The following is a 16,125-nucleotide window of genomic DNA, read 5'->3' on the forward strand; positions in this document are numbered from 1 at the left end:
ATCTCTAACAAGGGTTTAAAACTATTTGGGTTTATAACTAGGTAAACTAGAAATTTCATCAATATTAAATGTATTAAACGGTTTTATTTTCCCTTTGTTAGAAGTCAACTTGAGTATAATTCTATAGTCTGTAACCCACATTACAATAATCATGTACAAGCTATTGAAAGAATACAAAATAAATTCTTACGTTTTCTAAGCGTTAAAATAAGTATTCCAGCAATTTTGTTGAACTACAACACTCTTTTGAATGAAATGAATATGCTCAAATTGTTTGACGGAAGGATTTTCACTGACTTATGCATTTGATAGGCCAGAATTGCTTGCTTCGGATCCCGCTACGTAATACTAGAAGTCAGGATTTATTTCAATGCAGAATATATATTCCATATGTATTCCTCATTGCCCAGAATACTTGTGGAGGGAAATAATTATACCGAGTGCAGATATTTTTTTTTTATATTTACTCTTTCTTTACAAGAGGTATCACTGTTTACATTTTAATTACTAACCTCACTAGGATTAGCCTGTGTCAAGGTTAATAGTTTTAAAAAATAATAAAAATAACACAAAGTAATATGTATATTGAAAGAACAAAATTGTTGCATGAATAATGGGTACATATTAAGCTAATTTATCACTTGACAAAAACCAATCATTTTTACTGTGGCAGTGGACTCCACGTGCATGATCAAATACGAACAGTTCTTTGCTGATTTGCTCACACCAACAGTTCTAAAGTAAATTAAATACTCCGTGTATAAATAAATAGTTGAGTTGCTAGTAACGTCGTGTTCATACCGTTGAACCCTTCCACCATCTCCAAATCCATCTTCCATCAACAAATAACAAACTGTGATGTTGTAAAAAGGGCACTTAATTAACTCTTACATTTTGTTCCAGAACTCCATCCGGCACAACCTTTCGCTGCACAACCGCTTCATGCGCGTGCAGAACGAGGGCACGGGCAAGTCCTCGTGGTGGATGATCAACCCCGACGCTAAGCCGGGCAAGTCAGTGCGCAGGCGCGCCGCCTCCATGGAGACGTCCAAGTTTGAGAAGCGCAGGGGGCGCGTCAAAAAGAAGGTACTTCAATTGTTTTGTATGACGAAGGGCACTAAAATAAAATGCCCTAATCTAGCTCCACTTACTTAAGTCAGGCGCGTCAATCATTTTAGCTCATATTCAAATAACGTCGGGAAGATGGAGCTTCTAACTTTTGGGAAAATCTTTAAGAATTTTTTAGTCACTTATGTTTGATCGATGATTTAACCCCTATGAATAAAGGAACTGTGCAAATAATTTGGTCAGAATAGTTTGCGCTTAGTATTATTTTAGAAATTACTTTTATTTGATGTATGAAACTTCTCTGACTGCTTTTATATAAATTACATATTATTTTTGGGAGAGTCATTTTTTCTGAGGGTCACCGACAACAGGTTTTCTAAGTATATCACGAATTTTTAACTTCGGATTTTAACAGTACGAGTAAGAAAAAACGCATGTTAACGTTATATCTATTTACCTAGCGTATCCCCGTGAAAAGTCAGATATTTTAATTGAAAGATTTGTGAAGATTAAAGTATTTCATAATAATGCCATGTCTAAGGTACGAAATTTCTATTGGAGGTGAAGGTAAAAATATTCTGTAACAAATAGTACAATACAGGATGGCCCCTCAAAATCCTTGGTTAAAACAATAATTAATCGAATGGAAGATGAGAAATAGGGAATTACTGCCAAATAAAGAATCTCCACTGATATTTGAGCACTGTAGAATAAATAGAGTCCAAGACATGCAGAAATAAGGGATTACTGCCAAATAGTGAATTTCCGGGGATGTTTGAGCACTGTAGAATAAATAGACTGCAAGATTTGCAGAAATAGGGGATTACTGCCAAGTAGAGAATTTCCGGGGATGTTTGAGCACTGTAGAATAAATAGACTGCAAGATTTGCAGAAATAGGGGATTACTGCCAAATAGAGAATTTCCGGGGATGTTTGAGCACTGTAGAATAAATAGACTCCAAGAAATACAGAAATAGGGGATTACTGCTAAATAGAGAATTTCTGGGGATGTTTGAGCACTGTAGAATAAATAGACTGCAAGATTTGCAGAAATAGGGGATTACTGCCAAATAGAGAATTTCCGGGGATGTTTGAGCACTGTAGAATAAATAGACTCCAAGAAATACAGAAATAGGAGATTACTGCTAAATAGAGAATTTCTGGGGATGTTTGAGCACTGTAGAATAAATAGACTCCAAGAAATACAGAAATAGGGGATTACTGCTAAATAGAGAATTTCCGGGGATGTTTGAGCACTGTAGAATAAATAGACTGCAAGATTTGCAGAAATAGGGGATTACTGCCAAATAGAGAATTTCCGGGGATGTTTGAGCACTGTAGAATAAATAGACTCCAAGAAATACAGAAATAGGGGATTACTGCTAAATAGAGAATTTCTGGGGATGTTTGAGCACTGTAGAATAAATAGACTCCAAGACATACAGAAATAGGGGATTACTGCTAAATAGAGAATTTCTGGGGATGTTTGAGCACTGTAGAATAAATAGACTCCAAGAAATACAGAAATAGGGGATTACTGCTAAATAGAGAATTTCTGGGGATGTTTGAGCACTGTAGAATAAATAGACTGCAAGATTTGCAGAAATAGGGGATTACTGCCAAATAGAGAATTTCCGGGGATGTTTGAGCACTGTAGAATAAATAGACTCCAAGAAATACAGAAATAGGGGATTACTGCCAAATAGAGAATTTCCGGGGATGTTTGAGCACTGTAGAATAAATAGACTCCAAGACATACAGAAATTTGGCATCCGGGCTTAGAGCACCAGGAATTTCTCTTTTCTGTCATGAAAGAGTTCTTCGATAAATTTCTCACAGAGAAGAAGACAACTCTGAAGCGAGTTGCTCAAATAAGACAGAAGTCTTCACATTTATAGAAAATTTGAATTGATTGAACGTGAATAATTTCACTTCACGCACCGACAGCCGAAATTAGTATTTTTGGTTTTATTTATTAGGTGGAAGCCATGCGCAGTGGAATCCCCGCAGACGCAACCCCCAGCCCTAGTAGTTCCGTTTCCGAAGGTCTCGACATGTTCCCCGACTCACCGCCCATCCACAGGTACTGTACAATACACTTTCATTTTTGCCTTCACCAGTATAAACATTATAGCAGTGGCGAAAAATCAAACAAATTATCTGTTTACGTCAAACTCGTAGAATGAAAATGAAAAGCGGTTTCGAAAGTAAATTAGTTACATCTCCAGACATTTATTTCCTCCCTTTATTCTTCGTTTCAGGCCACGTGATTAAGTCAGTGCCATCAAATTTTGTTGATACTCGTCGGTACTGCTGATTCTCAAACATGTTAAATAAATAGAGGAATTATTATAATTTTTAAACAGTGAAGTTTACTTATCGACAGCACTGACTATGTAATTTGGGGGTCGTGGGCTCAAGCCTGTACTCAAGTCGGCCTTGTATTCGTTTTGTATCAAATCATAAAGGGAGTAGATAAAATCTTTGAATAAAACTACTTTTTGGTGGCCTCTTTAAATAACTTCTTAATATACCGCGCTTTAATATTGTCGTTGTTATTTTTTTTAATTCGTAGAATAATATATTTTTTAATTTAAAGTAAATCAAATTTAATAATGTTATAATTAAGCTCTGCAAGTATTTTAGTTTTTTATTATTGTGACAGCTGACAAAGGCAATCAAACTGTGGTTATGTCATATTAAGAAGACCTAATGTAGTCTCAATGTAGCTAAATCTCTGTTTGATAATGGCCCTGAACGCCGAAATAGCTGTCACAATAATAAAAGCTTATATACTTGCAAAACTAAATAATGACATTTAAAAAAAATGCACATTAATATATATATATATATATATTTTTTAATCTTGACTTCAATTTATTTTTCAATAGTTCTAGAGTTTGACGAACAGTGATTGATGATTTTTCGATATAATATATACATATTTAGATCGTTACGGACTAAAGTCAATAAATTAAACTATTTTATTTTGGCATATTTTTCATATACTGATATTTTGAAATTCCTATATTTAAGTATTTTAGTTTGATTAACAGTGATAGTATAATAATTTATTTATTGTAGTTTTAGATGTGGTAAATAAATGCTCAATTTATTAATTTTATTTATTTTTGTATACAACATTGGTTTTTAGGGAGAAGGTAATAAAATATAATGCATATATACTGAATACATAAAACACCATACCGAAAAGGTGGTTATCTATTTATCATATTTTATAATATACCTAATCAATATAAATATAAATTTTCTTGTGACATCAGTAAGTTTTTTGTTCAGTTGCGTAGGTACGTATTAAATATTCAAATGAGTAATATTTATTATTTCATACATTTTGATTTATTTGTAATGTTCACTCCACGAACATTTGTAATTCATCAATTTCAGTACGAATGTTGATACGTCTTTAAAACTTATAAATTGAATTCTCTTTGAGAATTGAATTTCATTCATTCATTTGCGTTAGTTCGCTTTGCATATTTAATTTGCGTGTTCCATAATCACACAATCAATCAAAAATATTATTCATTGAGGTCATAATTTGCACGTCAAGGTCCACCTTCCAAGGTTGCGTCCAACTTAGCTCTGTGGGAACAATAATTAATATTCATGTCAAATCTTAACTTCATTTATTAGGAAGTGTTTCAATAGAAACGTGAACATAGTATTGGGAAGGAGTATATCAATTTTTCTATCATTTCTTAGTTTTCCATAAGATAAAGCTGAATATTTATTATAAACTTTATAACTTTTCCGGGGTTCCGTAAAGAATCGAACTCGTCGTGTCTATAACGCTTACCACTAGGCTGTATTTAATAAATGATTATTACGCTAATTCAATTGAGACTAGACCCTTTTAAACTTGCTACGGACATATCAGACCACTTTGAAAATGCCAGTAGCAAGGTGAAACCGGTTCGAAATAAATAAATGAGACTAAGTTATAAAAAAATATTCGTAATATGAATTTCCACGTGAATTCAACACAGAAAAACCCAAATATCCTGATTGTTTTCACTATATTTTCTAGCATTCAAATAATTTGTGGAAAGAGCCGAACTTAACAGTCTATTGAATAATGATTTCTTTAGAAGCTCTGTATAAATGGTAATGCAATAAAAACGAAAACAATTCTGAGCGCCGTGAAAGCGTTTTTGTCACTCAATAGAGTTTTACAAAATGTATGACGTAATGATTACGAATTGGCATTATTCTGCGTAGTACTTTCATTTCTCTGTTTATGATCTTTTTGTCCGGAAAGTGGGACACCTTCAGTCAACCCCCACATGAGAAATGGGTGTAAGGGGACGGTTTTTCATTCTGGGGCTTCCTGTATACTAATCAATTTCCGTATACTCAGCGAAATGACTGAGAAATATTACCTCCAAACCCGCAATCCTTGTTTCATATGATTTAGTTAACCAATTTCCTTTAGAGCCACCTTTACTAAATATACTTTAAACATCGAATTTTCACGTTATGTAGTCTATTAGGGATATGTAGTGCAACTAGTTTAGACCATTTAGGCTCACAAAACAGTCTAGATTAAGAATTTATGCACTGTAGAAGGAAGCAATGAAGGTTCTAGGATGTTTGCATGTTAAATTAAGTATAGTTAGTATTTTAAGTACATACATAATATAATTATTTATTTTACTTTCCTTTGAAAACATGCGCAATTAGTATTTCAATTTTTTAAATTGGCACCTTGGAGATAATTATCTTTTAACGTGGTGATTTGTAAAAGTTCGAAGTGCTTTGTTTTTTTTGGAAAAGATGTATTTGATTTCGGTATTTAATTATTCAGTAGTATTGCATCTTTGTTTTGTTTTCTTTTTATTTCGTTGCCGCTTCTGCTCGCCGTGTTGTCCTACAATGATGCCACTGCTCGTCTCTCAACTCCACTGGATAATTCAACTAATTCTTCAAATGGACTTGGACAAATCTATCGTGTTGTGTAATCGACCTCGTCTTAAACCTGGTCTCCTGGTGTCGGAATAATTCGGCTGCAGCTCCAATCAAGGTGGATTCTTGCCCTCGGCCGGGTTGTCTCCGTTAGCCAATGAGTATCGGCCCAGAGCTTCCTCTAACGCGTCATCTTGCGGGAGACTGTCTCCCATCCCCTCGGTGTTTGGGGGTGAGAATGATTGGGGTTCGCAAGATTACCCCCCGCCTGCCGGAGCCGATCAGTTGGCCGGCAACTTGGCTGATGCCATGAACCTTCAGGGAAGCGACCCTTATCTAAACTCGTGAGTACTTATGGCATTTACAATTAAATGCAACTAAAAGTACTTACGCCTTATCCAGAATCATTTTGAAATTTTGAATTTTGGTTCAATTACTTGGGTCCATTCTAAAAAATCATTTATCAGAACGCTGGCTGAATATATTCACTGTGAAAAGGAGGGTTGGTCTGTGAAATAATTGTGTTTAGTAACTACAAAACACTGAAACAAATCAAAACTTTTCAAAATGATTCAAGGTACTACGTAAGTACCAACGTGCCATGTTATAAATATTAATCATTTCCAGAATTCATTGTTATACAGTGAAACTCACAAAGTAATGTATTTCATCCAAAAAAAATTACTCATACAAATATTGATGTTTGATCGAAGATTTGACCACTGTACGTGTTTCATCTGTTGTCACATTCTTATGCATTTTAATGTATAACCTACAATATTTATCACAGCATTTTTCATGTTTGCATGTTTGCATTTTTTCATAGGTTTACTTGCATCTCATTCATTTTATTTAAATATAATAAGTACATATTTACCTTTTTACTGAATGTTAGAGTAGTTAATGCACCAATATTTTATTTATATTTTTTTATCTTCTTTTATATTAATGATACTGTCTTACTTAATCGTAGTTAATATTTAAGTGTTTTTTATAATATATAATTATAGGTTTCTTTACCGTCTACATAATTACTATTTTTAATTATCTCAATATATATATTATTTATCACAATATTATTTTCTTTTTTCAGTTAATTCATACGTTCTTCTTTTGCATACGTTGTTCAATGTTTCGTTGTCTTCATATTAGATGTATGAATGCATTTATATTGTTTTAGCTAATCAGCACAACTAAATAAGGTTGTGTTTATTTTATATAAATCATCGTCAGCTTCGGGCATTATTTTAATAATTTACGCCTTCGGAATGATCAAAGATTCTGAATTAGACATTTCTGCAGTCTTTTACACAAAATCTTTGTGAGAAAACAGAAACTTTGTTAGCGCCATGAAATTTGCACAGATGTTTTAAATTTCCATTATGTGCTGTAGAGCTTTGAAAAATAAAACATTTATAAAATCAAGTGCCATTAGAGTCAATCAGTATCAAGGTGTTGTGGAGTTATAAAGATGATGGTAGATGGTGGTCTAATGGTGATATGTTTGACTAGGTTTCCCAGCAGCTTGAGCAACGGTCCCACGGGCCCTTTGCCGCCCTACCCTGGGGGGCCAGCCTATGGCCGCGGCTTCCTGTCGCACGGCTGTGCCCTCCACGGACTCCAGCCCTGCGGCTGTATGCACCGGCCCATTCACCACGGAGAGGTACCGCCACCACTTGACTATGTAATAAGGTTTTGCATGTAATTTCCATAGGCTTTTTCACACAAGCTACAAAATGTTCTCACTCGTTCTAAAAGGTTAATGTCAATTTGATTATTTTAATTTAAGTATTAAAAATCACGGATCTCAGTATTATTTTAATTTAAGTATTAAAAATCACGGATCTCAGTATTATTTTAATTTAAGTATTAAAAATCACGGATCTCAGTATTATTTTAATTTAAGTATTCAAAATCACGGATCACAGTATTATTTTAATTTAAGTATTCAAAATCACGGAACTCAGTATTATTTTTCAGAATTTTTTAGTAATTACGTCGTTAAGAGTTTCAAATCATTTTCGAATCTTTGGACTCTGTCGAACCCACAAGAATTTGTCGCGGTATTTAATGCTGCATGTACACTTGCGAGCCGAACCATAAATAACCATATATAACCTCAAGTGTTACGAACCGCCGCTTTCGGTTTTCCCATAATTCAGCATTAAATTAATATTATTTAGCATTAAATAAATATCGGTACCGTTCAATTAGGATTTGGCTTAAGTGACAACGCGGTTCATTCATTTTAGTCAGTCCCTGGGGAGGAAGGTTCAATCCTCGGTCAAACCATTTTTATTTGAATGTTTCAAAAGACATTTCAAAAGTTCTGATCAGTTGGCCAGTCCCTGGAGATGAAGATTCAATCCTCAATCAAACCAAAATATATACATACAGGGTTTTCCAATAAGAGGTGTTATTTTGATATACAATCGTAAAAGAACAATGGTTTCGTTGCTTGTGTGGCACCTAGCGCCGTCTTTTTTAAATTAAACGTTGTCTAGATCAATACCATCCAATTCCGGCCATGAAAAATCATTAATCATCTCTCGATAGCGCAATCCATTCACCGTAACTGTTGCTCCAGCCTCATTTTCAAAAAAGTAGGGTCCAATGACTCCGCCGGACCATAAACAGCACCAAACAGTAACACGTTGAGGATAAAGAGGCTTTTCAACAATAATTCTTGAGTTTTCCTAGCCCCAGATGCGACTATTTTGCTTGTTGACGAAGCCACCGAGGTGGAAATGGGCCTCATCACTCAAGATGATTTGCATTTGAATTTTAATAATTTAGATGCGTTGTTGAAGCGTGTATCGTTCCATTTTTATTAATGGCGTAGTTTCTAATTATCAAATGTCAAAAAATAAGAGCTTCAAAGGTAACATCTACCGAAATAGCGGGCTATTCAAAATAACACCTCTTATTGGAAAACCCTCTCTTAATATATATATGTTACTAATATATATATATTTATACAAATACATATATTAGTAAAAAATAAATGTATCATAGTAAAGTAAACTTTTACTGTTTTTACTGACTGATTTAAAAAAATGTATTTATTAATAAATAACTTACAATATTTTATTAGGAAGCTTAAGAATGAAAAAACATGAAATGAACATGAAACGGAATTAATTAACAACTTTGGGCATTTTCGGGGTAAGACGGGACTGCGGGGATTCTAAAAACAAACTAGTTACAGTAACAAAAAGTATTTAATAACAAAAAACTTTTTTGAAACTTTCGATCCTTTAATTTTACATAGGCCTCTCCTTTGGTTAGATTTCCTAGCTCCATGTCTTTATCTCGAGTTAGGGTTGATCCGTAATCATCAGAGATGAAAATTACTTCTTTCTGTTACATGCGTCGTTTATGATGCAGAGGGAGAGCTTACAACGGAGCTCTCAGCAGACGTGTGGTTCACGTAACCAGTGAGAGTGTTGAACTAATCAACTGTTATGTTGTCTGTTTCCATTAGAGCATGTCCCCGTCATCGGTGCAGGTGAGTCCGTCCTACCCCTCGGAGACGGGGGGTGCCGCCTACCTCAGGGGGCGGCCCTCCTCCTGCTCTCCGCCCCGCACCCCCCTCACCCCCGGCTCGCTCAACTCGCAGCAGCAACTCACGGACATGATGCAAGGTGAGCAACAAACTAACCATCACGCAGACAGAGCGGGTGGACCGCCACACAACTCAGTCTCCTTGCTTCAATCACATTCATACATATTCTTCTGTTATGTGACTCTTGACTTGACAGTGATCCAATAATCGTAGCTTTTTCGTGAAACTACTGGTAAGCTTAAGGCCCACTAAAGTACCCACGCTAGTTCAAGCTTCATTGAATTTCCCCGAAATTGGGTAAAATACAAATCAAAAGTTCTCGAATCTATCTCTTTAACTTACCTATTTCAACCTACTCTAATCGAATATATATCTTATGTTGCCAAATCTAATGTTATTCTCTTTCACCATCAGGTCAGGAATCTCCCATGCTGAACGGAGCCCTGATGGGGGCTCAGCAGGAGGCCCTGGTGCCCGGCTCCACCATGATGGGACAGCTCATGGGGGTGCTCAACAACACCGCCCTGCTTGATGACCTCAATATCAACATCGAGACCCTCGAGCATGGGGGCTTCGACTGCAATGTGGATGAGGTAAATATACTATTCCGAACCCTTTTCTTCAGACCAATACACGTCTGTAGTTAACGAATTGGTAAATTAACAAAAAAAACATTTATTCTTTAAAAATTACGATTCTTAAGCTTTATAATCTTGTTACACTTATTTGTATTAAAATTGAACCGGTTTCACCCTGATATGGACATCTTCAGATTATTTAGTTTGAAGATGCACAAAGCAGAGTAAAACCGGTCCGATCCCAATAAATAAGTAGTAAAAATCATAAAGTTATTATGGAATTTTATGAATTAATATTTTCAAAGACATAAATCCGTATTTTAACTTTTTTTCTGTAGCGCCTTCAAAATTGACACTGCTTGTAGCTTTTTTGTTTTTTTTAGCATTTACCTTTTTTGTGGAAATTTTTAACATGTGAAATATGTTTTTTTTTAATTTGACTAGTTCTGCATCCATATGTATAGTACTTCTTCACAGGTGATCAAGCACGAGCTCTCGATGGATGGTTCCCTGGACTTCAACTTCCCGCAGCAACATCAGCAGCACCAGCTACAGCAACACAACCACCAGCAACAACAACAACAACAACAGCAACAACAGCAACAGAGCCAGATGGTCTACCACAGTTCTCTACCTTCTGGGGGCGTCACGGGTTCTGATGACTCATTGGGTCAACAGAGGCCTCCGGCCTACTCTCTCGCTCCCTCCATAGCCCCCTCCTGGGTACATTGAATTCAGACGCTTAGCTAATTCTAGTGTTCTTGTCCTTGAGATGCCGCGCTAGAACGTCGCGTTGTCCCTGGTACCTGACAGAGGCATGGCGGTCTTGGAGGCGGTGGTTCACAGTACAATAATGCTTAACGAGTCGTATGGATATGAATGCGTGAAACAGTTGTTACTTCAGCTTGTCGCTGGAACTCGGTCCGGTTAAGTGTTGGGTAGCTTAGCTTTAGTTTTTCTACATTACTCGACGGGTTACCATTAATGAATACAAGTTACTTTAGGAAATGATTGCGGAACTGTTTATTGAGAATGTGCGTAGGGAACATTAGACGACGGAGAACGTGGGTGACGCGTAATTAGTTAGTTAGATAAACGCTGATAGTCAATTGTCTCTTTAAGATTAAGATATATTTGCCGTTAGTTTGTACGATATTTTTACGTCAGATTTATTCATGTTTACTTAATATGTTGTCTTATTCGCTACCTGTCTTAAATGTCTGCATATCTTTTGAAATACTTTATCGATTCATGTTTATGGATAAATACAAGTGTGTGTTAATTTATTGGTGACATTCGGCGTTTTACGTTGTACCAACATCCTTATGGATTTTTCTTGATTGTGATATCTTGTACATTTATGATTTTACCCAATGATGACTTATTACTTGAAGCGACGCTACGCATTTACACAAGACGGACATCGAGTCGTGTCACGTGTCACGTGTCACGTGTCCCATGGTCCCTGCCAGTTAGGCGGGACGCTAATGTCAATAGTAGCAATGGAACAGGCTGATTCGTACTGAGCACTGACCTGTTCACTTTAGGATTTCAGTAGTTAGCTAGAAATATATACAAAATTATTAAATTAAATGTGAATAGGTACGGAATATGTTTGGAAGCTAATAGAATAATATATTGCCTAATAAAAGTAAGCACTTGTTTGAATGAATTTATAGTTTTTATCGACAATATTTTATTGTTAGTTGTTGATTATTTTGTTATAACTATTATTTAAGTGTGATGGTTTTGCTAACGATTAGTGCGTGTGACGTGTATGGAAGAGGGGTGTAACAGAGAGATGTACACGAGCTTGAGATATAATAATATACAATAAAGTTCCACAAATTATTTAGTCGTAAACGGGAGGGGGCTGTGCAGGATTCCGCTCGAATTCAGGGCGATTCCGAACATCCTGGATTATAGAATTGAAGGTGAGTCATTTTTTCTCAGTTATAAATAAATATGTTATTTTTTTAAACAAAATACATCGATTAGGGTTCATTTCTATGCGTCTGGGTACTTACCGCAATTCTGCTAATCCAGTTTAAAAAACAAAATTAAAAGTCGTAATATTAATTAAGATAATGACTCAGACTAAAAACCTAATTGCCAAAAAACTGATTTTTTAAAAGATTTCATAAATCTTTGGGTTTTAAAATTTTCCTTTAGAATCATCTGCCAGACTCAGGAATCCGCTCAAGATTCTTTACAGAAATGAATACTTTTTTAGTCAAGAATCACGGCCGTCCATTGCAGCCGGTTGATTGATATGCCCTCACACCCGCTACCGCTAGTAGCTACGTACTGCTAGTAGCTACGCACTAGTAGTAGCTACTGTACTAGCAGTAGCTACTGTACTTGCTCCTTGCTACTGGGTACCTTCTCGAGGGTTTTAGGCCTTCGCGAAAACATCCCACCGGAAAAAAATCCCCGCCTGGTTTAATATTAATGAAAGCATAAGCGTGATTCTTGCGAGAAAAGATATTCCTTTTTTAACGTTTTGGACCTTTCACTTTTCCGACGATCATTTTGAGGGGCGAAAGTGCAAATTAAACGACGTGTTTACATCGGATTTTCGGATTTTTTTCGCGAGGGATGTAAGGAAGATAATTTGGGCAAGTTTTCGCGCCTCACATTGTGCGATGGTCGTATTACGGGCTAACATTGTGTGGTGGTAGTATTACGGACTAACATTGTGGTATGGTCGTAATACGCGGTAACGAGGCTGCCCCTGCTGACTAGATAATACCACTCTCCACGGAATAGCTTTGCGCCAGCTTTTCAAATCACTTTATTTAAAAAATTTAAATTTCATTTATATTGAATATTAAAAATTCTATGGTTATTGGTATTACGCAATTCCCAACGTCGTAGAGAGAAGTATCAAACCTTCAGGATCATTTATTATGTTACATTGATTTTTTTCATCTTACGCTCGCATGTAATGACAAAACCTAATTGCATTTGTGCAAAAAATCTTTTTTCTATCATACTTTTTTAACCTGTTAAATCGTTCGCTATTAAAAAAAATCCTATTGTCTATTTAAAAATAACTTTGTTTCACTTATTTGTGTTGTACCGGGCCAGTTTCATCCGAGGATCATGTTTAAAATAACTTTGTTTCACTTATTTGTGTGGTACCGGGCCAGTTTCATCCGATGATCATGTTTAAAATAACTTTGTTTTACGTATTTGTGTGGTGCCGGGCCAGTTTCATCCGAGGATCGTGTTTAAAATAACTTTATTTCACTTATTTGTGTGGTGCCGGGCCAGTTTCATCCGAGGATCATGTTTAAAATAACTTTGTTTCACTTATTTGTGTGGTACCGAGCCAGTTTCATCCGAGGATCATGTTTAAAATAACTTTGTTTCACTTATTTGTGTGGTGCCGGGCCAGTTTCATCCGAGGATCATGTTTAAAATAACTTTGTTTCACTTATTTGTGTGGTGCCGGGCCAGTTTCATCCGAGGATCGTGTTTAAAATAACTTTGTTTCACTTATTTGTGTGGTGCCGGGCCAGTTTCATCCGAGGATCGTGTTTAAAATAACTTTTTTTCACTTATTTGTATGGTGCCGGGCCAGTTTCATCCGAGGATCGTGTTTAAAATAACTTTGTTTCACTTATTTGTGTGGTACCGGCCCAGTTTCATCCGAGGATCATGTTTAAAATAACTTTGTTTCACTTATTTGTGTGGTACCGGGCCAGTTTCATCCGAGGATCGTGTTTAAAATAACTTTGTTTCACTTATTTGTGTGGTGCCGGGCCAGTTTCATCCGAGGATCGTGTTTAAAATAACTTTGTTTCACTTATTTGTGTGGTGCCGGGCCAGTTTCATCCGAGGATCGTGTTTAAAATAACTTTGTTTCACTTATTTGTGTGGTACCGAGCCAGTTTCATCCGAGGATCATGTTTAAAATAACTTTGTTTCACTTATTTGTGTGGTACCGGGCCAGTTTCATCCGAGGATCATGTTTAAAATAACTTTGTTTCACTTATTTGTGTGGTGCCGGGCCAGTTTCATCCGAGGATCGTGTTTAAAATAACTTTGTTTCACTTATTTGTGTGGTGCCGGGCCAGTTTCATCCGAGGATCGTGTTTAAAATAACTTTGTTTCACTTATTTGTGTGGTACCGGCCCAGTTTCATCCGAGGATCATGTTTAAAATAACTTTGTTTCACTTATTTGTGTGGTGCCGGGCCAGTTTCATCCGAGGATCGTGTTTAAAATAACTTTGTTTCACTTATTTGTGTGGTGCCGGGCCAGTTTCATCCGAGGATCGTGTTTAAAATAACTTTGTTTCACTTATTTGTGTGGTGCCGGGCCAGTTTCATCCGAGGATCGTGTTTAAAATAACTTTGTTTCACTTATTTGTGTGGTACCGAGCCAGTTTCATCCGAGGATCGATCATGTTTAAAATAACTTTGTTTCACTTATTTGTGTGGTACCGGGCCAGTTTCATCCGAGGATCATGTTTAAAATAACTTTGTTTCACTTATTTGTGTGGTGCCGGGCCAGTTTCATCCGAGGATCGTGTTTAAAATAACTTTGTTTCACTTATTTGTGTGGTGCCGGGCCAGTTTCATCCGAGGATCGTGTTTAAAATAACTTTTTTTCACTTATTTGTATGGTGCCGGGCCAGTTTCATCCGAGGATCGTGTTTAAAATAACTTTGTTTCACTTATTTGTGTGGTACCGGCCCAGTTTCATCCGAGGATCATGTTTAAAATAACTTAGGACGGGTTGTTTCGGAGAATTTGAACAATTCATCAAATTTCAACGTTCATTTTCGGGTTCTGTGAAAGTCCTATTCAAGTTCTGTTATCATATCATTGTAGGCTAGTTGCTTGACAAAACTGAAATATAAACAGAACTTGAAAAAATCTTTAACAGAACTTGAAAATGAACGTTGAAATTTGATGAATTGTTCAAATTTTCCGAAACAACCCGTCCTTAGTGTCAATAGCATGATGAAACAAGATGATCAGTACTTTTTTAAATCTGATTATTAATTTACACGAATAAATACTTTTCCGCAAAAATCTTATCCTTCTTGTCGACTTCCCTAATTCTGCATTGATGATTTTCTTGTCGATTAAGCCCGGTGTCGGCCCAAAAGCCCGGATATACTTTCGATGAAAAATTCGCCGGAGAAAATTTGTCAATCGAATGACAGGCGGCTGAAAGTGTAAGAAAGAATCTTACACCCGCGCCCATTGAGGGAGTCTCACGGCATAGAAACCAGAGAAAGATTAATTTAACACCCGACCTGTCCCATTCTTGCGCCGAGCTGCCGACAAATCCAGCGTCGCTCCACGTTTGTACATAATTAATCACTTAATCCGCGGACGGGTGGAGAAAAAAAAAGCAATTAAAGATTCCATTGTCGTCATAGTTGGCCGCAAAAAAATGGAGGAGAAATCGCGTCGGCGTTTCTTCTTTCTGCCCCTCTTTTGCCTGGCCTTTGCCTGTCGGTTAATTTATCAAACTTCTTCTTCTTGTTCCGCGCCGCGTCGGGATGTTATAATTATTTTGTAATATTCTGCCCGTCCCCAATTCTCCCTGTCACCCCCTTTTGTTCTTGCGTCACCAGGACTCTTCGGTCTCTCCCTCTGCGTCCATTTAAGGACCCAGGGACACTCTAACTATAAATTTCCAAAAATCTCTTTATTAATTATTGATTTACACCATTTAAACTATAGCTATTTTAATATTGAAATAATGTTAACAATCGGAATATTGTATTTGAAGTTTTTTCGCGAGGGATGTTTTATTTAGTGTTTAGTATTTATAAGGAATCCACTCAAGTTTTTCAAGGAACATACCAGTATTTTTTTAAAATATTAATGGCTTTTTCATAGTCTAAATAATTTTCGAAGTTTGAATTTTTCAAAGGCCGCCAAAATGATCAAAATCCGGTGAAGTACGCGTAACTGATACTACATACGTACCTCGTTTTTATTAGTTAACAGTAAGGCCTTAACAC

At 36.3% G+C, this 16,125-nt stretch overlaps 1 protein-coding gene across 3 annotated transcripts in view; it reads left to right on the forward strand.

Moving 5' to 3' along the window:
- Nucleotides 1-11,490, forward strand: part of foxo (forkhead box, sub-group O) — a 243,483-nt gene extending 231,993 nt beyond the window's left edge. Inside the window, exons 3-9 of one of the 3 annotated variants that reach the window (XM_089632435.1) lie at nucleotides 904-1,086; nucleotides 3,048-3,151; nucleotides 6,102-6,338; nucleotides 7,507-7,678; nucleotides 9,479-9,638; nucleotides 9,974-10,152; nucleotides 10,602-11,490. In XM_089632435.1, the coding sequence (XP_089488561.1) occupies nucleotides 904-1,086; nucleotides 3,048-3,151; nucleotides 6,102-6,338; nucleotides 7,507-7,678; nucleotides 9,479-9,638; nucleotides 9,974-10,152; nucleotides 10,602-10,796 (1,230 nt within the window). In that variant the 3' untranslated portion in view covers nucleotides 10,797-11,490. The remainder of the gene's footprint in view (nucleotides 1-903; nucleotides 1,087-3,047; nucleotides 3,152-6,101; nucleotides 6,339-7,506; nucleotides 7,679-9,478; nucleotides 9,639-9,973; nucleotides 10,153-10,601) is intronic. The other 2 variants (XM_089632433.1, XM_089632434.1) reach the window with 2 other exon arrangements.
- Nucleotides 11,491-16,125: the final 4,635 nt, after the last annotated feature.

Source organism: Hesperophylax consimilis, chromosome 6, assembly GCF_061612785.1.
Source record: "Hesperophylax consimilis isolate HC1 chromosome 6, BYU_Hcon_1.0, whole genome shotgun sequence".
NCBI lineage: Eukaryota > Metazoa > Arthropoda > Insecta > Trichoptera > Limnephilidae > Hesperophylax > Hesperophylax consimilis.